Source organism: Microcaecilia unicolor, chromosome 11, assembly GCF_901765095.1.
Source record: "Microcaecilia unicolor chromosome 11, aMicUni1.1, whole genome shotgun sequence".
NCBI classification, from domain to species: Eukaryota; Metazoa; Chordata; class Amphibia; order Gymnophiona; family Siphonopidae; genus Microcaecilia; species Microcaecilia unicolor.
Genome location: NC_044041.1, coordinates 67,078,591 through 67,102,560, shown reverse-complemented (window position 1 = coordinate 67,102,560; position 23,970 = coordinate 67,078,591). Strand labels below are relative to the sequence as shown.

At 39.9% G+C, this 23,970-nt stretch overlaps 1 protein-coding gene across 2 annotated transcripts in view; it reads left to right on the top strand.

Annotated features, from left to right (window-relative positions):
* Positions 1-21,113, top strand: part of GNG7 (G protein subunit gamma 7) — a 60,587-nt gene extending 39,474 nt beyond the window's left edge. For both annotated transcript variants that reach the window (XM_030219683.1, XM_030219682.1), the window contains exons 2-3: positions 17,478-17,598; positions 18,511-21,113. In XM_030219683.1, the coding sequence (XP_030075543.1) occupies positions 17,518-17,598; positions 18,511-18,636 (207 nt within the window). In that variant the 5' untranslated portion in view covers positions 17,478-17,517 and the 3' untranslated portion in view covers positions 18,637-21,113. The remainder of the gene's footprint in view (positions 1-17,477; positions 17,599-18,510) is intronic.
* The last annotated feature ends 2,857 nt before the right edge of the window (positions 21,114-23,970 follow it).

Sequence of the window (23,970 nt, the reverse complement as noted above, 5' to 3'; positions counted from 1 at the left end):
TCAGTATAAAGTAGTCTTAAATGTGCCATTTGCATATAAAATCATAATGTCCAAAAAAGCCAACTCCTTCCTACTGAATCTAATCTGAAACTTAAGATTCTTGTTTCTGGTGTTAAACCATGTGTGAAATTCCAAAAATTGTCTTCCCCTCTATCATCAATATATCATCTATAAATCTATGCCATAACAAAATGTTCTGTTTGTATTGATTGTTGGACAAAACATTTTTCTCAAACTTCACCATGTAAAGATTTGCTAAAGACAGAGCCGTGGTTGCCCCCCATGGCAGTGCCTTTAATCTGCTTAAAAAAGTGTCCTTCAAAAAAGAAATAATTCTCTTTTTTAATGCAATAGCAGCTAATTCAATTATATATTCTGTGGAAAATTTCTTTAGTCAGTCATCCTACCACTTAGGATCTCTGATTATATCCAAAACTTCTCCTTGAGGGATATTAGTTTACAAAGGCTCTACTTGTGATAATAGTGTCTTTATCATTTAATTTCATATCCTTTATTACTTTTTGTTTTGTAGGAATATTTATTATTATAATGTATTGTTTTGTATGTTTGCATTTTAGTTTTACCCCTGATGCAGCCTGTGGGCGAAATGTGGCCACGTCGAGTAGTTGTTTTGTAATAAACCACGTCTCTTTCTGGGGTGCTTTTACTAAGGTGCACTGAAAAATGGCTTGCGGTAGTGTAGGCGCGGGTTTTGGGCGCACTCTGATCTATTTTTCAGCGTGCCTATAAAAAAGGCCTTTTAAAAATTTTTGCTGAAAATGGATGTGCGGCAAAATCAAAATTGACGCACATCCATTTTCAGTCTGTGACCTTACTGCCAGCCATTGACCTAGCGGTAAAGTCTCATGCGGTAACCGGGCGGTAATGACCTACATGCGTCAAATGCCACTTGGCGCGCGTCTGATATGGGCATCTGAAAATAAAAATTATTGTTCAGCCGCGCGTATTGGACGTGTGCCAAAAATGAAAATTTCTTCCCAAGGGAAATTTTCCACAGCCTGGTACAATCAATGGTGTTAAGCTACTCGGATTACTGTAATGCCATCTACGCCGGATGCAAAGAACAAATCATTAAGAAACTCCAAAAACTGCCCAAAACACTGCATCCAGACTCATATTTGGAAAAGCGAAATGCGAAAGCGCCAAACCCCTAAGAGAAAAACTTCACTGGCTCCCACTGAAAGAACGAATTGCATTCAAAATCTGTACCTTGGTTCATAAAATCATTCATGTCAGACCTCATAGACTTACCAACCAGGAACACAAAAAGATCAGCAGGCACATTCTTGAACCTCCACTACCCCAGTTGCAAAGGACTTAACTAGAAATCAGTATATGCATCTAGCTTCTCCTACATCAGCACGCAACTGTGGAATGCATGACCAAAGGCCTTAAAGACAATGCACGATTTAACAGCCTTCCGGAAGTTACTAAAGACTAACCTGTTCAAGAAGACATACAATAATGAACTATCATAAATGACCAAACATCAAAACTCTATCAGAACCAAATAAAACCGAATTCTTTACACCTGATTGCTTCAATCAATTTGTCACTAATGAACATTAACGCATTACCCCTTTATCTCTTATGCCTGAAATGAACTGTTTATCCAACTTACTTTATAATTTACTTTAACATTTATGATCTTTACTATAACACTACTTTGTATTTCTCAACCATTACGGCATAATGTAAGCCACATTGAGCCTGCAAAAAGGTGGGAAAATGTGGGATAAAAATGCAATAAATAAACAAATCAATTACCACAAGAGCTACGCTGTAACTGGGTGGTAACTCCATTTTGGCATGCATTGGGCACATATAGACGCTTACGCGGCTTAGTAAAAGGGCCCCTCTATTTTTTTGCTGATCTGCTATTTGTATACTGCATGAGATAGGTCAGGCTTGACTTTTTTTTTGGTACCACACTTTTGTTTGTAACTTCCCAAATAATTTTTTCCATTGTTCTCTGAAGCCATTTGTCTTTTCATCTTTTGTCTGGATTAGGATTTGTAAGTTATAAAATAAAACTTTTTTTCTCAGAGTTAATCCACTTCCCATTTAACAGAAAGTTTTTCTAGCCTATGTTTGAGATATTTTTGAAGACCTGATACCCTGCAGCCTACAGGTGGGAATTGTTTCTGAGGGTGGAGTATGTGTGCATCGTTTCATTGGCGGAACTGTATGCATTATTCATCTAGGTTAAGTAAAGATATTTTGGGACGTCAGGGAAATACTTAGCCACCCACAGATGATTCCTGAATAATGTGCTCCACCTGCAGAACTGTCATTCTTTCTTACACAGCTAAATATAGAGCTCTTGTTTTATATATTTGTTTTTTACGGCTTCCCAAACCTGTTCTGATGACACTGCAGCCTGTCTGTTTTTCAGGATAGCCACAATGAATATGCATAAGATACATTTCTATAGTAGGAGTATAAGTATTCATGAATATTCAGTGTGGCTATCCTGGAAACCTGGCTAGTCATGGGGTCACCAGGAAAGGTTTAGGAAGCCCTAATGCGGATATCTTTTTTTTATATATATTGTATTGTATTGTAACATTTATACCCCGCATGCTTACTAGGAAATGGTGTCTATTGACAAGTGAAGGCTTGCATATTAATGTGAATGCACACTCTACTGAGGGAACTGCTCCTCTGAAGCTCCTGCAGACAGCAAGCAAAACACTTCTAGGGATTTGGATTTAGCTCATGCCTTTCTTTCAGTATTTCACGGCTAGTTACATTCAGGTCAATAGGTATTTTCCTGTCCCTAGGGGTTTGGATTTAGCTCATGCCTTTCTCAGTATTTCAAGGCTTACATTCAGGTCAGTAGGTATTTTCCAGTCCCTGAAGAGCTTAAAATCTAAGTTTGTACCTGAGGCAACGGAGGGTTAAGTGACTTGCCCAAGATCACAAGGAGCTGAAATAGGATTTGAACCTGCCTTTCTTGGTTCTAAGCCCCACTGTTCTAACCATTAGGCTACTCCTCCACTTCTGATGGCCGTAGCACTCTCCTGTACCCAATAACCGCAGTGCTGCTATCTGTTTCCTCTTGTGGCTGTTCAGCTGCTATTGGTACTTCCATCAGCCCACAGGAGAAGGTCAGTCCAGAAGATAGTTCAATCTTGCTTGTGGCCAGAGAAGACAGTGGAGGAGCATAGCAGTATTGGAAGAAACAGGACAGCAGCATCTGTGTCCTGTCACATGGGAGGAGAAAGGGCTAGTGCTGAAGAGGCTGCAAGTGTTTTTGTGGGTATCTACTGGTATAGGTACAGTATAACATTGTAACACTTTCTCCTGTTTCCTGCTCCCTGCCTTGGTCACCCATCTGCCAATCTGTAGGTCTGCCTCACAGTAGCCCCATAACAGTGACATAGGCTGACATGGTTTGAAATATTCCAGGACATAAATACATAAGTATTGCCACACTGGGACAAACCAAAGGTCCATGAAGCCCAGCATCCCGTTTCCAACAGTGGCCAATCCAGGTCACAAATAGCTGGCAAGATCCCAAAAAAGTTCAATACATTTTATGCTGCTTATCTCAGAAATAGCAGTGGATTTTCCCCAAGTCAATTTAATAACGTTCTATTGACTCTTCCTTTAGGAAGCCGTCCAGACCTTTTTTAAACCCCGCTAAGCTAACCGCCTTTACCACATTCTCTGGCAATGAATTCCAGAGTTTAATTACATGTTGAGTGAAGGGAAGGGGAAGGGAAATGGGACTTGATATACCGCCTTTCTGAGGTTTTTGCAACTACATTCAAAGCGGTTTACATATATTCAGGTACTTATTTTGTACCAGGGGCAATAGAGGGTTAAGTGACTTGCCCAGAGTCACAAGGAGCTGCAGTGGGAATCGAATTCCGTTCCCCAGGATCAAAGTCCACTGCACTAACCACTAGGCTTCTCCAAACATTTTCTCCAATTCGTATTAAATGTACTGCTTTGTAACTTCATCACATGCCCCCTAGTCCTAGTATTTTTGGAAAGAGTAAACAGATGATTCACATCTACCCGTTCCACTCCACTCATTGTTATATAGACCTCTATCATATCTCCCCTCAGCCATCTTTTCTCCAAGCTGAAGAGCCCTAGCCGCTTCAGCCGTTCACTTGCCAAAGATGAAGCACAGTAGTAATGAACTCCTGCCACTGTCTTCCCATACAATACTATGTGTAACAGAAGAGGAGTAGCAAGAATATATAGTGAGCACATTTCTTCCCTAGCTAGTGTGCCCTCCCACTCCCATGGAGTCTTCTTTTTCTCTCTCTCCTCATTACTTCCTACCTCACATGGGTACACTTCCCTCCTCTAGTCCTCACCCCTTACATTTCTGTTCTCTTCTCACATCCATTTACTTTCCTCCTCTCATTTACACCAACTGATGCAGTCCTCTGTGTCCTTACAGGCTGAAAACACAATGGCCCCTCCTCCTGTCAGGGACCCAGGATTGTACCCAAAGAGTCACTGAAAAAAATCCTGTTGCCACAGGAAAGTTTTTTTTTTTTCCATACCTGACTAAGGATGATGGCAGTGATGGGTTTTATGTGTTGTGTTGTCGTGTTCTGTTTCACTGTAAATGATTTTGTGGGACTTATCTGCTGTCATTTTCTCTATTTCCCTGTTAAATGTTCTCCTAGTTCAGCTTGGAAAACAGCATACTGGTTTATTGTTACAGCACTTGATCTTGAGATGAAGGGTTGCAGGTTACTTATTCTTTATATTAATTTATACATTGTTGGAGCAATAGGCACTAGTAAACAGGACAGATTAATATTATACTAGGCCCTTGGCAAATTACATTCATGGATCCCTGTTCACTTTTTGTATTTCTCTACCTCCAGTGGATGCTCTCTGCTACCTCCCTTCCCCTGTTGCCCTTCCTACTACTTAAATACTAATAGTTTCTATAGTGCTGAGATCATGTTTCCCAAAGTAGCTTGGGGGAAACTGCACAGGCCGGTGCTGGGTGTGGCAGCAGTGGCAGGTTGGAAGTGAGCATGGAAACTGAGCAACGGTATGCTCATGGGCCATTTCCCTCACAGAACCTGGGAGCAAGAGGGGATACTATGCAGCTCATAAGTGCATGTTCAGTTAGTCCTTGCATGCAGTCACAGTCTAGTTCTATGCTCAGGACCAGCCCCTGCAGCTTCCATTAGTAGCTTGGGAGACATGAACATGAGTTCAGGTCTGCACAAGAGGGGAAGGAGAGTGGAGGTAGGCAGGCAGTGAGGGAATATGTGGATTCAGTAAACCTGGGGAGGGAGGATAGGAGCCATGTAGAGGGAAAAAGGGGAGTAATACTCATTTGTTTTGGACGGTCATCAGATTACTGGCAATTATATTGCCAGTTCAAAGCTTCTGCAAACCAGTGGCATAGCCAGATAGCCAGTTTAGGTTGGGCCTAAGTCCAGAGTGGGTGGGTGCAAATTTTTCTCTCCACCCCCATTCTCTGCTGCCCCCCTTCCTGGTGCCTGCCAACTGAAAATATAAATACTTTAGCTGGTGAGGATCCTCAAGCTCTGCCAGTTGAAGACCTCCCCTGCAGGTGGCCAGAACTCTGTTTTTTACAAAACAAATTATGAAACGATCTTAAATGAAAAAAACCCGACCTACAAAAATATATCTCGAAAAATCTCTGAGGAAATTCTTGTACTTACAATATTATCATTCCACTTAATGCAAAATACATTTTTTATGCCATAAAGGTAATCAGTAGAAATAAAACAAAATAAAACGTGAAAAAGAAAATAAGATGATACCTTTTTTATTGGACATAACTTAGTACATTTCTTGATTAGCTTTCGAAGGTTGCCCTTCTTCGTCAGATCGGAAATAAGCAAATCTTGGTAGATGACAGTATATATAAGTGAGACATATGCCATAAAAAATTTATATAATAAAGAAAACAAACTACAAAAATAATGCAAAAGAACTGTGCGCTCAGAAAAGTGGCAGTTAGCCTCGTTGATGTAAACCAGTGGTTGTCATCTCAGTCTTTGCACACATAAGTCCAAAATATTTTCCACAGGATGTAAAGGAAACTTAAATCACTTATCTTCAATCTAAGAAATGGTGCATGAAAATGCATATTGATGCTCCAAACAAATTGACTAAACCCCGTTGCCTCTTATCAATCCCCACTAAGGATCCAACTTTCACTAACACCATGGCTTCTTCAGGGGGGTAATGCAACAACAACACACAAGCTCATATGTAACAAATAATTATGTTAATAATAAAATATATATATATATTCCTAAATGCATATATGATCTTCCACCTTACCAAATATCTTTATATATAAAATATTTTTCTCAGGAACCAATAGGTGAGAATCCAACACCTTCTCCAGGGTAGCAACCATAAAAAAACACTGCAGCTCATATATATAGGATTTTAAATGGAACTGTCTGTTAATGTTATTTACCCAAATTTGATTGGCACAAATTGCATGCTTACAATACACACATTTTTGACATTGTCCATGCCCTCCAGTTTCCACACTGACTACCAACTGATTAAACGACTTCTTAGACAGAATCTCTCCCATGTTCCCTTCCCATGTACAGGAAAACCTAGGCTTATCTGTCAAACCTCCATGTAATGATAATTTTTAGTTTTTCTTTGTGCTAACCAACATCGTTAATAACATTAACAGACAGTTCCATTTAAAATTTAAAACTGACTGCAACACACAGAATGTAGTGTATGGTATACATTGCCCATGCCAAGTTATGCTATATTGGGGAAAGTACACGAAAAATAAAAATGCATATAGGACAACATTTAAGTAATATACGATTACAAAAACATGATACCCCTTTAGTGAATCATTGGCTATCACATCAACATTCAATTCAAGATTTGCAGTTTGTAGTTCTGGTCCATATTCAGAAGGGAAGGGGTTGTATCGAAAGACAATTGATATGCAAAGAGCAAAGGTTAATTTATAATTGGAATACCGTTGAACCCAATGGGCTCAATAAAGAAATTGATTGGTCCTTGTTAATGTCCATATAAAAGGAGGGAGTGTCAAACGTTACCCCATACAATGCAATAAATGCCGTTAACACACCGGAAGCTGTAGCTTGCTGTGGTGTGCTCAACAGTAGTTCGAGGCTGTTTAAGGTATGAGTTTAACATTGATTTTGTGTTTTCTATGAATGAAAAGATGTGTAATTGCATACATTACCTATTGTATAAGGTCTCCTGATGAAGTGATAAGGAAACACGGCCAGTGTTGGGACCAAAATGAGACTGATGATTAATGTGTTGGAACCAGTGGAAATTTCATCTATATGATGTCAAATATCAGACTCTTCCAATGAAGCTGTGAAATCTCTCAGCTGTTGGATTTATTATTATCAAATGCAGCGTGTCTGGGGCATTACAAGTTGAAATTAAGGTTACAAGTTTACTCTTGAAACACATGATTGACGTTGATTTGTGTGTAAATTTCAAGCAGCTGTGATTTGAAGAAGGAAGTCAGTATTTGGTGTTTGGAAGTAGGAAATATTGTTGACATTTTATTTTTTGTAATAGCTAGTTGTGTTTGTCACAATAAATATGATATGCAGAATCTGTAATGTATGTATATGTTATTAGATCGGACCATTGAATGTTAAAAGTATATTAGTCAGATAATATGAGCAAGTAATGATAAAGAGACTAATTATTGAATATCTAACCCAGGAGTTAGTATTAGATGCATATCCATTGGGAAAATCCTGAATACCCAACTGGATTGAAGTTCTTGAGGACCGAGGTTGTCCACCCCTGCCCTAGACCGTTGGGTCTATCAAAGATAGTCCGGGGGGGGGGGGGTTGTGAAGGGGAACCAAAAACCCTTCAGGTTGCTACCCAGAAGTTATCCAGGCAATGGACAATATTCAGTTCTGGTGCCCAGACAGTTAAGCGGTCAAGGATAGGGCTGCTTTTTATGTGGTCCTATCTATTGCACAATGAACAATAGACAATTACAGCAGTAAAAATATTCAAGTAACAGTACGTATTATTCACATAGTATGCTGCTTAAAATGTGAACACAATACACAATAAAAACATCTTCATAGACAGCAAAGGAAGAAAGTGGAGGTGGGATAAGATGGAATAAAAGAAGTTAAATAGAAAATAAGGGTCATTAAATTAAGGAAAATTGCACATAAAGTCAGAAAAGGTGCATGAAAATTTATATCAGCTAGGGTAGCAGTGTATAAACAAGTACTACAGTATATGCAGCTGATGTTAGTCCTTATTTTTGTAACTAATTAGTTTCTTCTTCCAATAAAGGCTTGGGAGAAGAGCCAAGCTTTCACCTGCTTCCTGAAGTAGAGCCTTACTGTAAGAAAAAAAAAGGTCCAGTGTGGGGGCTTTATTGGTAGGTGTCATATCATGTGATTCCTTTTTGAATGAGTGTAGTTAGGGATATTCCTTGGGAGGACCCTAGTGACCTTGGTGGTGCGTAGAGGAGGATCCTGTTCTACAAGCCCATTATCTTTAAGGACCTTCACATCATAGCATTTCTGCAAGAACTTCACTGGCTACCAGTGCAATGCAGGGCTAAATCTGATCTTGATCATGGGGCTCATTTCAAAGCCCTTAGACTTACAACGTGCCATAGGTTACTATCAGGCTTATTTTCGAAAGAGAAGGGCGCCCATCTTTCGACACAAATCGGGAGATGGGCATCCTTCTCTGAGGGTCGCTCAAATCGGCAAAATCGAAAGCCGATTTTGGGCGTCCCCAACTGCTTCCTGTCGTGGGGACGACCAAAGTTCCCTGGGACATGGAGGCATAGCGAAGGCGGGGCTGGGGCGTGCCTAACAGATGGGGAGCACTTGGGCGACTTTACTTGGTCCATTTTTTTCTTACGACCAAGCCTCAAAAAGATGCCCGAACTCTGACCAGATGAGCACCAGAGGGAATCAGGGATGACCTCCCCTTACGCCCCAATGGTCATTAAACCACCTCCCACCCCCAAAAAAACTTTAAAAACTTTTTTTGCCAGCCTGAAATGTCATACTCAGGTCCATCGCAGCAGTATGCAGGTCCCTGGGGGGGGGGGGGGTATGTCTATGTCAGTGGAGGCATAGCGAAGGCGTGGACGTCCTTCTTTCAAACATTCTGGATGTCCTGAACTGCCCCCCCCCACCTCACAGGGATGGCCAAATTTCAAGGGAGTGGCGTGGAGGAGTGGCCTAGTGTTTAGAGCACTGGTCTTGCAATCCAGAGGTGGCCAGTTCAAATCCCACTGCTGCTATTTGTGATCCAAAATGGCATAACAAAGGCATGGACATCCTTCTCACAGAAACATCCACATTTTGGACGTCCTCAACTGCCGTCGCAGGGACGGAGACATAGCAAAGGACGCCCTTCACCCATACTCTAAAAAAAAAAAAAAAAAGACATCGCTCTCGAGCACTTGGACATCTTCACCTGGACTTGTATTTTTCTAAGATTGTAGACAGCTATTATACACTGAGCTTGTCTGCATGTATGAAGCCGTCTTTGGCATGCGCAGAGCAGCCACACATATTGCTTGACTGCTCTGCACTGGCTTCCCCTCAGGAAGGAAATCATGTGCAAATGAGTTAACAGTGAGCAGCTCATTTGCATGTGATTTCCTTCATGCATACCCGTTCTTTTCCGATTCGCTAAGGGATCAGTAAGGGACAGTACTAATCCTTTTGATATCTTGCAAGCCAGTGTCCATGGTGGCAATGAGGTGCTGTCAGCCGGTATGGACTGTAGCGAATCTGAACCAGGCAAATACTGTGCCATTGATATCCATTTCTGCCAGTCGTACTAGCATGATACTGTGGTCCACAGTCTTAAATATGCTGAGAACTCCAACAATACTAATTGCTGAGGCAAATCCCCTGTCTCGCATCCTGTGAAGATCTAGTAGGGATATGAGGACAGTCTCAGGTCCTTAACCAGGTTTGAATCCAGATTGATATTCTTGTAGCCATTCACTGAGCTAGAAATGGGATGTTAGACACCGGCTAGTAACTTTCAAGCTTGTCCTAGTCAAGCTTAATCCTCTTTAGCAGAGGATGCAGCACTGTCCTTTTTAATACTGTTGGTATATGTCCATTAGAAAGAAAGGTCCCTGCTTTTATGCTGCACTATCATTGATGGGCAGGGATCAAGGGAGCAGATGATTGGTTGATTTTGTCAAGACCCTCCTCTGTTATTGGGTTAAAAGAATCCCATGTGTTTGTATAAGGAGAGGGCAAGTTTGTGGGCTTCTGGTTAACTGACAGGAGACTGGGTGAGACTGCCTGTAAATCCTGGTGGAGACTTAATTTTGTTGGCAAAGTTTGCAGCAAAATCATTGCAGTTCAGTCTCAGATGGGTAGGCTTGTTCTGTTGCGGGGGTTGCAGTAGTCTGTTTACTGTGCTGAATAGATGCTTGTTTGAATTGGCAGCATGCTAAATTCTTTGAGAGAAATATTGTTTTTTGGTTCCTGTGAAGACTTGGTGGTATTTTGTTACGTGCCTTGTACAGTTTAGCCTGCCTCCATTCAGGTGAGATGGAAGAGTAGCGTAGTGGTTAGTGCAGCAGACTTTGATCCTGGAGAACTGGGTCTAATTCCCACTCAGCTCCTTGTGACTCTGGGCAAGTCACTTAACCCTCCATTGTCTCAGGTACAAATAAGTACCTGTATATAATATGTAAACCGCTTTGAATCAAGTCCCATTCTCTTTCCCCTTTTCAGTTTTCACCCTGTGCAATTAAGGGCCTGAAGTAAGATGGGGGGGGGGGGGGGGGGGCGGCGGCTTGTCATACATCCAGATGCAACATTGTTCGCTTTAGAAGAAATTCACTGACCCACATCATCCGGGAGGTTTCAGCACTCTGTGAGTTCCCCTGGATAAAAACAGTTTGATACTTCATTGTGAGGCCCATTTGAGGGAGCTTTTTGAGCAAATAAAGAGAGAGGTGGTATTGATTTCTGAGCTTTGTACTGCTTTATATCAGTGGAGGAGCAGCCTAATGGTTAATGCAGTGGGATTTGTTCCTGGCGATCTAGTAGCACTTTAGAAGTAATTAGTAGTAGTAGTATCTCCCCACAAGGATTTTGTATTTTTGCGCGGTCGTTGGATTGTGGATCTTGGGATAGTGCCAGAAGCACTTGATTTTTATCCTCTTATAAGAAGGATCCCTGAACTTTCGGTAAGTGCAGAATTAAGAGAATGTCAATTTAGGATATTGTTTCGGGCTTATTTCATTCAACAAGCACATTATTCAGGGAAAATAGCTACCCCAACTTTCCTAAAATGTGGTTGTTGGACTAATTCTTTCTTCCATGCTTTGTGGGCCTGCCCTAAAGTGAAGTATTTTTGATGGTCAGTGATATATTATATTGAACAGCTCACAAAACAGGAATTTCCTTTGCTCCGGCTTGTTGGTTGCTGGATATATATGGGTCTCTGAGGGTTTCGGGAAAAGATGTTTGCCTTCTTATTTGCAAAGTGGCATTAATTGGGGAAATCCAAAGTGCAAAACAGGGGGAATTCTTTACAATGACGAATCACAGTAGGCAAAAGTAGAGACTAACCAAAGACGATTCACCACTGGAGACTTGAATCCAACAGTCTTTATTAGTATAAGTAAAAATAATTGGGGAAAAACATTGTGAGTGTATGGGTTGGTGATGCACCTCTCTCTTTTTGGAGTTGGTTTAACCACCTTCATGCACTGATGTTGCATGAGAAACAGATGATAAGGTCATCCTACAAAAAGACAAAGTTATTCCTAGAAGTATAGGAGATCTACATAAATTCATTATCACTGCAAGATTGTAGTCTTGATTTAAATATACTTAAAAAGCCAATCTAATGCTGGACTATAGTGTGAACTCTCTCTTCCAAACAGATATTTACTTTTTTTATTTTTTATTTTTTTTTTGCTTTCTTTCAGATATTTCTACTTTGTTGTTCCCCTCATGTCTCCTCAATTGGTAGAAGAGAGCCCTCGAGGAATTGTTATCGATACTTGTTACTATTAGGTCGTGGGGACCATCCCTGTATGGTGGGAGTGCTTGTTTTTTTAGATTATTGCTTTGATACGGAGTTGGGGTGGGTCAGGTTAGGTGGGAGGGGGAAACAGCTGGGAAGAGGTAGGGAGGGTTATAATAACAAAAACTTGAATTACCTCATGCTAGTTGATTCTAATGTATTCATTTTGTGGTATCTTTGCTTAGCTTCTTTTGGAGGTATGTGTTTTTTCTTATTGTTTGTATGATGGTGATTCTTTAATAAAATGATTAAAATATAAGGATCTGAAGCTCTGGAGAGAAACAAGAGGAGTGTTTGAGTGGAGCATAAGACTTTTTTTGGTGGTGCAGTTTTCTGTAGGACCTTGGTTAATTATGTATTCAAGATTAACCTGCTCTGACACTGTAGTTGTCTTTTCATCTACATGAGGATAGTCCAAGGCCTCTAGGAAATTCTTAGCAGTCAGATTTTTGTTGTGTCTGATCTCCTTCCAAACTCGGGGGCCCTTTTACAAAGTGGTGGTAGGGCTACTTCGTGTGCAGTGCACGCCGAATCAATACTACCGCCAAGTTAGTGCGTCTACCTGGCGCTAATTTCAAAGTAGGCAAGCACTGTTTCCCGCAGAAGATAATATTTTTCTGTTTTCTACCGTGGGGGTCATTCACAGCGGTAATCGGCAGTGTGGCCCCCATTGGCGTGCTGCATGAGTACTGCTAGGTCAATAGGTGGTGTTAAGGGTTCAGGTAGTAAATAGCTGCGTGATACTTTTAATTTTAGCGTCCGACCATTTACTAGTGCCATTTTAAAAAGCCTTTTTTCCCAGCCATATTAAACAAAAATGGCCTAGCGCTTGCCAAAAACACGTGCCCACACTACCACAGGTCACTTTTTACCGCAGCTTAGTAAAAGGGACCCCTCAGGTGGTCACTTAGAGAAAATGTAATTAGAAAGTAGTTTGTCCATGATAAAAGTGTTATCTCAATATCGCAATGCTCACCTACCCCTTGCTCATACTTCTCCGCTTCCTTCACCCTTGTCCATCTCCACCTACCTATCTCTTTTATTATTCTGCCATACTTAACTTATATTTTCCCTATCTATACTCTGTATTCCCTATTACTATGTAAGCTGCATTGAACCTGCTTTGAGTGGGAAAGCGCGGGGTACAAATGTAATAATAAATAAATATTCCAGTGTTCTGGGATGTCAACTCCCCTTGAAGAACACCAAATCTGTATGTGACCTTTTTTGTGGGTTGGAGAATTGATCACCTGTATGAATCTTAGTGCTGTCATTGTGTCCAAGAAAACAGCTGTGGTGGAATCTGGGTTTCAATATGTAGATTATGGTATCCCATGCTCATAGCTATTTCCCATGCTTTCCTTTAAGGATGTAGCTGCTTCTCTGTGCAGCTTACCCCTCCCATGCCTTCATTTAAGGATGTAACTGCCTCTGTTAAGATTACTTTCTCCCATGCCTTCATTTTATTTAATGCAGGTTGATATACCACAGAACTGAACAGAATCATTCATTGAATAATGTGGATTACAAATAACATCCATATAATCAAGGACTCACAAAACATCTAAAAAGATATTGGGGAATCACCTCAGAATGAGAGGGGTAAAAAGTAGGGGTGTAAGTTTCGAAGGTCACCTCAGGGCATGAGGAGAGAGGTGCAGGTGTCAGTGTTCTTATGTTCACTGGCACAGAGTCCTGCAGAGACTAACAGTGCTGATAGCAAATTGTGTAGTATAGACTAGCTTCTTCAATAGAAAGACCCTTGCTATTACAAAAAAACCCCAAAACAAATCCCAAAACAAATAAACAAACGTGTATGTGTAATATGAACAATAGAGTAGATATTCACATGTAGAGAAAATAATTATTTGGCTTGTCTAGCAAGCTAGGAGTGGCTACTTATAAAATATGAGAAATATGTGGAGAATTTAAAAACTAAAGGGATGATTACATTTTTCTATAATGATATTCACTTCCTGCCATTACAAAGGAAATAAGGCGGGTGGAGGCTGCCTTAACTTCTTTGGAAAAAGCGAAAGGGAATTTTGTTGGTTAGCATTCCATTTCTTAAAAATTAAATTATTTACTTATAGGTGTCGTGCCTGCATTATAATTTAAATTCACTCATGCTGCTGTTATGAAAACATGTTCAGACAAGACATTATAGTACCTGCTGTTCAAGGTGTACTTGGGAGGTTATGCTTATATTCTGTAATTAAGTTGCACATGCTAAACATTTGCACATTATCAGTTGAATTTAAGGTGGAGATACCTGATACCAGTATGTTTATTGTCATTTTGAATTACAGTGAATCACTTCATACAAACTCTCAAAGCTGCCTTGAGTCCAGAGGGACTGAATTTCAAGGAATCTAGCCAGCTTGATCCCATGGGGGACCAATGCAGAAAGACAAGCAGTAGAGCCAGCTCAGTTCGTTGGTTTTACTGCAGACAATGAAAAAAAAATTACAGACAGCATGCCATATGTAATGAGCATGCAAATTACTGCCACATTAAAAACATGGCACTAATCTGAAGCCCATTGCGAAATGACCCGTTGGTACCTGCAAAGGGTGAAAACTGAAAAAGGGAATGGGACTGCCAATCACTTCACATCAGCACAGAATATTGGCAGTCTGTATTGGCGGCCCGATCTCCCTCTTCCTCTCCTCCCACTTCAATAACCTTTCCCTGGTGGTCTAGTGGCCCGCTCTTCTTCCCTCTCTCCCAACCCAATCCCCTTATCCCTGACTTAAAAAAAATAAAATCCTTGCTAGTGTCTAGAGGCATCCTCCCATCCCTGACCATTCCCCCAGGCCTGCTCACTGCCCTGGACCTAGCAAAGATTTCCTGCATTAGCTGCACATCCAAAACTTTTTTTTTTTTTTGCATGGCACAGAATTGATAATCACCGCATTAACGATCATTTTAATCCGATGTGTGGTATGGGGTTTTTCAGAAATTAACACCCATGCTGAAACTCTTTCTGCACTGCTTGGCTAGTAAAACACATGGTAAAACAATGTGAAACTTTTTCTGCATCAACCCCACAGGGTTAAATCCCCCCCCCCCCCCCCCCCATGCTGTTAAGTAGGCAAGTAGATTAGCATGGAAACAAAAGAAAAATGATAGCGGATAAAGACCATACAGCATTCAGTCTTCCCATCCACACTAATTTCTCAGCTCTACAATATTTTTGTCTCTCTCAGAGATCCTGTGCATGTTCCATGCTTTCCTTAATTCAGATTATTTTGCTCAGAAAGTGAATTAGTTTATTTATTAGGGTTTATGTACCTCGTTTTTGAAAAAATTCACTCAAGGTGGTATACAGCAAGAATAAGCTCAGTAGAGTTGGAGTAGATAAGAATCCTGCTACAGCATGTGCAATCATTGTTAGTCCTTGTGTGTGTGCGCCACAAGTTAATTGCTTCTTCTGTTAAAGGCTGGGGAGAAGAGCCAAGCTTTCACTTGCTTCCTGTTGTGCTGGGGTTAATGTTTCTTGTGGAGTTGGAAGTTAGTTGCCCAATGCTGATGGTCACCTCTAAACAACTACGGGGGGGGGGGGGGGGGGGCTTTTTATTAAAGCTTAGCACATGCTAACAGACATTAACATGCGCTAAATGCTGCATGTCCTATTTTGTGCCTATGAGCCATGTATACATGTGAATAAAGATATCAAATATTTTGATTCTCTCATTTCTTACATTTATGTTTCAACATTTTTATTATTGAAAACAGTTTACAAATACAAAGAAAACCAGAGACATTGTTACATCCATAAAAGGCAGATTTAAATCTATTCCCATGAAAGATAAAATGCAGCAAGCTGTTTCTAAGTTTTTATTTATTTATTTTCTTTATTGCATTTGTATCCCACATTTTCCCACCTCTTTGCAGGCTCAATGTGGCTTACAATAAATCATGGATAGTGGAAGTAAGAAGAGAATAGATAATTGATATTACAGAAGGATTTTGGGTTGCATGGTAATAGAATACATGATAGTAATATAACAAAAGGCATTATTAAACATTTCTGGATATATGCAACCATTATATTTTTAAGTTTTCTTTTCCTATCCTTCCTTCTTCACTTCTTCATTCACCTTAAATATGCTTCTCTTACCCTAGCCCTTTCTTTTCATTACATAACAGATAAACATTTAACCTATAATAACAGTTCAATTGCATTTCACGAACTAACATCTCTAACCTGTAGGAAGCATTTGACCAATTGGTGCTTCCTTGTTTATTGTATTAGAACATTCATGAAAGAGTCGAAGAACTGATCGTGAACTATTCACTATTCACTTGTCTGTACTAAGGAATCAACAGCATCTTAGTATTATCCAGGTATTCCTGTCATACTACTACTAACAGTTTTTATATTAACAAATCGTTTACATCGGGCACTTCCCGTGTAGAACCAACCGTGTCTACCTCCTGAGTACACTCTCTATGAAACAGTAATTTTTCATCATTCATTTATCTGGTGATCATGCCCTCCCCTCCTCCCCCCATTTCACAGCCGGCCTCGAGTCATTAAATCTTATGACCGCAGTATGCCTACCCTAATCAGCAACTTCATTATTCTTCCTATCCTGGCAAGTCTCTTCATTCTTATAGTACAGCCTTCTTACATTTATTATGTAAAATTTAAAGGTCTGAGAAATGTGAAAACAAAACAAAAAAAATGTGTCCTCTGTTTCTGTTCCAAACATTGGGAAATGAAGAAAACCCAAATGTATTTTGGCAGTTAGGCCTATCAGTGACATCAGCTAGCAGCTAAGTTGCCCTGTGCAGAGACTGTACAAAGCTTCTCCTTGACAAACTGGACCATGACTCATGAGTTATGAGTGTTTCTGTGACATCCTTCCCTGTAGTTTCTTAATCTGGCTTTTCTGGTTAACATTTTTATTTTAGTTAACTGTATTGAGTTTCAGGGAATATGGGGATTCAGAACAGGCTAGACATGAATCCTGTGTAATTGGGATTCATTTTGCCACATCAACTGCAACTATTATATTTTTAAGTTTTCATTGTAAGGACCTTAAATGAATGCAGTCCTGATGTTTCTTTAAAGTAATAGCTGTTCTTACTCTGTATTCATGCTATCATTGATGAGAATAAATATGGCCAACAGAATAGGCTTTGCATAGAGAAAAGTAGAGGGCTTTTGTTTCCCAACATTCTGAAACATGTTCAATGTGATTACAGAATTTAGGGCCCTGTTTACTAAGGTACGCTAGTGTTTTTAGCGTGCACTAAAAACACTAGCACGCCTGTAGCGCAGCTTAGTAAACAGGGTCCTTAGACTGCAAAGATTTTAAAGTTCATGTGCCAAAAGTGTCCTGAATAGGTGTTAAGAATAAAAAGTCATCATTTCATCATGTCAATGACGCTAATCTTTCTCATTCCAGCATTCTAGCAAGCGTTTGGGTCTAGAACCGATGGCAGACAATGTCAACCACTAATAATATAGCACAGGCCAGGAAGCTGGTGGAACAGCTCCGTATTGAAGCTGGAATTGATAGGATCAAGGTGAGTCCAACGGCACTAGGACAGATGGATATTTTGTGGACATTCTGTGCAAAACATAACATTGAACACAAAAATTCTGAAAATTCCACTCTCAATATTATAAAATTCTGCATACTTTTTTGTAAATGTTTTCATTTTCATCCAGCGAGACCAGTTCAGAGTCCCTCTACTAGTAGGTGGAGGTAGAGATACTGACCTATTGCAGTGCCATTCCCAGTATAAGGGCTGGTGCAGCCTAGAATTCTATGGTGTTTCTCTGCCTCAGCAAATGGTATAGATCTAGTCTGGTGCAGCAGTTCCTCAGCCTGACTGATCACAGTGGTCATGATCTCTCCACCCAGAGTTGTGCCTCATGGTTGAGAGAGGTCCTGGTTGTGGTGAGAACAGTGGCCATATTGGTGCAGTTCCCTCCTTTGGCAGGGGCAGCATGCAAATGATGGTTCCCCCAGAGTGAGATGTAGCTGACAACTGCCCACCCACCTGATCCAGATGCCTAGGATTGATGAGAAACCAGGGTCCTGAGTGGATACAGACCTTGGTGGAACATTGTTTTGCCAGGCCCTGTCGGGAGAGTGTGATGCAGCCTTGAGAGATTTCCCTGCCTCGGGATTTAGATACAAAAACTCTGGAGTTGGGCTATGCTCCTGGGTAGTCTGAACTACTCCTGTTGAAAGGACTCCAAGTCCTTGCTGGAAGTACCCTGAGAGCAGTAAGTGTTCAGAGCTGGGTGCTCTATGACTGCTTCACTCAACTGTCCACCACTCACAAAGAAAGTTTCATAATTTGGAGTTGTTAGGAGTGATTCAAAGTTTTGTTTGATTTGATATGTCTATTTGGAATAGATTTGTTTCTGTTCTTCAAATACTTTCTTCTCTAACTGAAGAAAAATGTTTGCATGTCTTTTATTTGCAGGTTTCTAAAGCAGCAGCTGATCTAATGAATTACTGTGAGCAGCATGCCAAAAATGACCCTCTGCTGGTTGGAGTACCTGCTTCAGAGAATCCTTTTAAGGACAAAAAACCCTGTACCATCCTATAGCTGTACTCTAGACTACAGCACTTATCAGTCCAACAAATCTTGAATCTCCATGTGGAGTATTAAAATGCTGAGTGATCTAACATAGAATCTAAAATAGTAAAAAAAATTGACTTCTGAGTGGTGCAGAAGGGTTTAAACTGTTGAATGGAGGGAGCAATTTGTAAAATCTTAGGAGAGGGGATCAGGGTGGGAGCATTTTTCATACTGATTTTTGGGCCATGGCTTAAACTAAACTTTTTTTTTTTTTAACTGTTAAGTGTTATTTGTGTGTATGCCTTAAAGGTGGCGTTAAAGAGTAAATTTAAGAATGATAAAGTGGATGGGTTTAAGTCACTTTATCTCTGAAGAGTTGCTGATGTGACAAAGTTCTTCCCTGGCCTGCATTTCTTGAATAGAGAGAGTAATATTTTGGAGGGTGGTGTAGGGGATGCTTTTAATAATTATCCCATTGTTCCTTTTTGTTTTTCATTCATATGCACTACAAAGTTGAAATATAGGAAGCTTTTCAGTATTTGATGATTGTATTCTAATTTATCAGGATCTCATGAAATTCCCAAAATGTTGCTATATCTTGTCAGTAGCCCATCCTATGGTATTTGCATCAAACCATTCTGAGATGACTATCATGGACATTGCATTTTATCTGTTTCACATTATCAATATACGGTGCAGTGAAGTTTTTATTCTTTTTTAGTCACAGAGAAACATTAGTAATTTGGGAATGCAAAGTTTTATGCATCTCTTAGTTCTGTCTATTGTCGCCAGTATTTACCAAACAGGATCACAGCAAAAGTATTTTCTCAGTTCCATGTAATGATCTCTTACAGTATATAATGCAGAATTTCAGAGACAGGGCATAGAGGGGTGTAAGCTGTATGAAGCATCAGGTACTATTCTGGCCACAATTAGTACATATTGCCATTTATATAGAAGTTAATAACGCTCAACAAAGTTGTACAAATTTTCAGGTGGAATAGTCAGCCCACTGCTTTATAAGGATGTGGACCAAGGGCAGAGCGTGGAGGAAAACGTATTTGATAACCCTTGGACTTGAATAGAACAGGGGTGTAGACAGCTGAACACCGTAGGACTAGTGCTTTAACAGGAGTCTCAGTTAAGCGAAAAGATAGCATTGTACAGAGCCTTCTGTGGTTATATGCTTATATTTATAACTTTAGAATCTGAAAGTTAGCAGCTTTCAAGTAATGTAACTATATGACTCTGAGGCCAGCCCACCCTGTAATTGGGGATAATATAGGGATGTATAAAATAGCAGATTGACTTCACATAACATTTTAAGGTATGTCGCGGTAAAATGTTGGGCAGACTGGATGGACTATACAGGTCTTCATCTGCTGTCTTTACTATGTTGCTATATGTTACTATGGAAATATTAGATCAATAGCAATTAGTATATTTTTCTCTATACTATATAATGTACAGTCATGTAAAAATATCATGGCTTTAGGTAGACATTTTTCAATAATGTTTGAATACTTCTCCTTAAATCCATATCATCCAGGAAATGTGAAGTTAAGAAGTTGGTCACTGTCCATTTTAATTTCCCAGTGTACATCATATACATTGCAAACTGCTGCCTGAAAAAAACGGAGAAAAAAAGTGAGGATGGCTCATAAAAGTGTCTGAATTCTGCTGCATATCAGCAGCCATTAACATGAAGTGACAGAGCTATAAGCTGCCAGCCCACATAGCTTATGTGAACCTCGCTCTGTTCTAGGTAATGCTTTTCTATGATACAGCCTCGTTTCTATTCACCAGCAAAAGCATTTCAGCCATACTTTGTGGTAACATCAGTGTCAGTTTTCTAAAACTTTGGTAAGCCAGCAGGGCTTGGAAGAAATCCCTTTTCACTAGAACCGGAGAGTTCCTTCCCCAGCCATGGAGTATGAGAGGGGATAATCTCTGTATATGAAGCATGGAGATGTAGATATTTAAGTATTATATAACTATCTGTCTGAGGAAGGCAGAGTGAGAATGGAAAGCAACCAAATTGGCATCAGATGTGCACATTGTACATTTAAATACAAAGTATAGGATATATTTTTTAGATATTACAACTAAATTACCGGCAGACCCTATAATGGGGAACCATATAGAAGGAAGAATGCAGGAAACTTGTTTGCTATTGTGTTTTGCAGGGTTTTTGGGGTTTCTTTTTTTAATGAACTTCATAACATAGAATCTTTGGAATGGTATTTCTGTTTTGCAAATTCTTAGGTTTCCATCACCTCTCATTGCCTTTTTTCTCACTACTATAAGCAGTCAATAGACTTCTTTCTCATCTTAGTCAGGATCCAATTTTCAAAAGGTTCAGGTATCTAATTTGAGAGTTAAGAACCTAAATCAGACTCTTTGAGCTTGATATTCCTAAAATAATGACCTCCTAAACTTAAGAACTTAAACTTGTTTCCTATTTTCAAGCTTACATTCTAAGGGGGTCTTTTACTAAAGATTAGCTCGAGTTATCTGCAGCAGGGCCCATTTTATTCCTATGAGCCCTGCTGCAGATAACATCTTTAGTAAAAGACCCCCTAAGTTTTCAGCTGAAAGTTCACCTAAATTTTGGATCCCAAAAAGTTAATGCTCTTAAATTTAGAATTTTCATTCATTTGCCGTGGTTTAGGAATCTTAATTTAGGTACCTAGTGCCTATTTTCTTCCACCCTAAACCCTTCCCTTTTGCCACCTATTTTTATGACTCCTAAGTGAAATTAGAAGCATACGTTTCAGAAGTTAGTCATAGTTAAATTTTCAAACAGATTATCTTAGTAGCCTAACTCTTCAAAGTTAGGAGCTTGAACACTTTTGGGTTAATATTTAACTCTGACAGTTAACACTGGCTGTGGCATTTATATTAGTCACATATATTCAACGTTACTATCTAGATAATGAGTGGTGCTGAATATATGAGTAGAATGATCAGTGCCTTCACTTTCTAGATAGTGGCAATATTCAGTCTGCTATCCAAATAAATTTAAGATCAGCCATTTTCCATATAGTTGAGTGAAATACCCATGCTCTTTAATTCCCTTTTGAGCTTTGCCAGCATTTGCCCAGATCTGCTCTGGTGAATTTCTTGTACCATGTTGCCCCTTCCAGTTTAGCTTCTTAGATTTTTTTTATTTCATGTGCAGGCCACAGACTAAGGCTTGCATTCTATCTCTACCTCCCATTCACTTGGACAAAAGTAGCTTTTCAAGCCACTGGCTTTCTTCCAGGAAGTCATCTTTTGATTCTTCGCTATTTCATGATCATGGTGGTACTCCCACTTGTGGAAGCTTTGTGTTTACCTGATATGAAGAGTTACTCAGTGAGCTCAGATCCTCTCAGTTATGCTGCCATCTTCCGAAGATGTAACTTACATGGGCAAGTTCCAGGTTGGCAGTAATCCTTCTATTGGTGATGATATCCCTGAAAGTCAGTGTTCTCTGCCTGCATTGCTGTTTAGTAATCAGAATCCACTTGTCTGGACTAGTCAAGCAGGACTCAAGGAAAAGAAATTAGCTGCTAAGTCTGAATTTCACCCTATCAATATATTTGGTTATTTTATTCTTTTGAATAGTTTATTCTGTTTTGCCTGGCACTGACACAAGGTTCACCATGCTATAGATTTCCAAATTGTATTAATATGCAAACAAATCTTTTTCAGAGTCAGGGAAGTGGTAGAGCTAGAGGGCATGAATTGAGTTGCAGAGTGGTAGACTTGGGAGTAACATCAGGAAATACTTGTTCACAGAGAGGATTGTGGATGCCTGAAATATCATCCCACTGAAGGTAGTGGGGACAAAACAATGATAGAATTTAAAAACACTGATAAACTTAACAGAATTTAAAAACAGGATAAACACAAGATCCCGATGTAGAAATAGAATGGAATCAAAGCGAAGTTTAAATAACATTAGCACTTTAAACAGGGCAAAGAGGGATGTAACTTGCACAGATCAGCAGGTACATCTCTGGCCGCTTTGTTGGGCAGACTGGATGGACCATGTAGGTTTTTATCTGCCATCATACACTACGTTATTATTTTGCTATGTAAATTGCCCCCAAACCCTTTTTTAAAACTTTCATTACATTGGCCACTCTCCTATCTTTAGATACCATAGATCAGTGGTTCCCAAACCTGGTCCTGGTGGCACCTCAGCCAGTCAGGTTTTCAGGATATCCACAATGAATATTCATGAGATACATTTGCATGCAGTGGAGGCAGTGCATGCAAATCTCTCTCATGAATATTCACTGGATATCCTGAAAACCTGACTGGCTGAGGTGCCACCAGGACCAGGTTTGGAAACCACTGCCATAGATGATTTTAAAGAGAGGTTGTAATTTTATTTTTGAATTTTTTCAGAACTCTGGAATCTCTGCCCTCTGGTCCAGGTGATTTTCTGCTCCTTAGTTTGTCAATTTGCCTATTGCATCTGTCAGTTTCATTGTGATTTATTTTGGTTCCTCTGAGTCATAGTAGTTAAATACAGTTTGCGGCATGAGTATCTCCATGACATCCTTCTCAATAAAGACTGAAGAAAAGAAAAGGCATTCTCTTTTTATTTGAGGTAGACCTGTAGAACATAAGAGTTGCCATAATGGCTCAGACCAAAGATCCATCTAGCCTGATCTTGTTTCTAACAGTTGCTAAGCCAGCTCACAAGTACCTGGCAGAATCCCCAGAAGTATGAAGATTCTGTGCAACTTACTCCCAGGGATAAACAGTGGTTTTCCCCAGGTCTATCTTTTTAACGGTTTATGGACGACCTCCAGGAATAAGTACTTTCTCCTATTTGTTTTAAATGTACTTCTGTGTAACATTTTGGTGTGGGCCCTTGCATTTACCCATTCCACTCCACTCAGGATTTTATACACCTCTGTCATATCTCCCCTCGAATGTCTCCTCTAACCTGAAGATTCTAACTTCTTTAGTCTTTCCTCATATCAGAGGAGTTCCATCCCCTTTATCATTTTGGTTGTCCTTCTTCATACCTTTTGTAGTTGTGCTATCTGGTTTTGGAGATGCAGCAACCAGAATTGCACATAATACTCAAGGTGTGGTCTCATCATGGAGCAATGCAGAGGCATTATAATAATCTTTATTTATTCTCTATTCCTTTCCTAATAATTCCTAACATTGTGTTTGCTTTGTTGGATACTGCCTTACACTGATCAGAAGATTCAATGTATTCTCCATGATGGCACATAGATTCTTTTCCCAGGTTGCAACTCCTTATGTGTAGCTTAGGATCATGTACAGCAAAGCAATCCAAAAAAAGAAGCACAAGGGGCTCTCAAGAAATAATACAAGTGTGCTTTATTTATG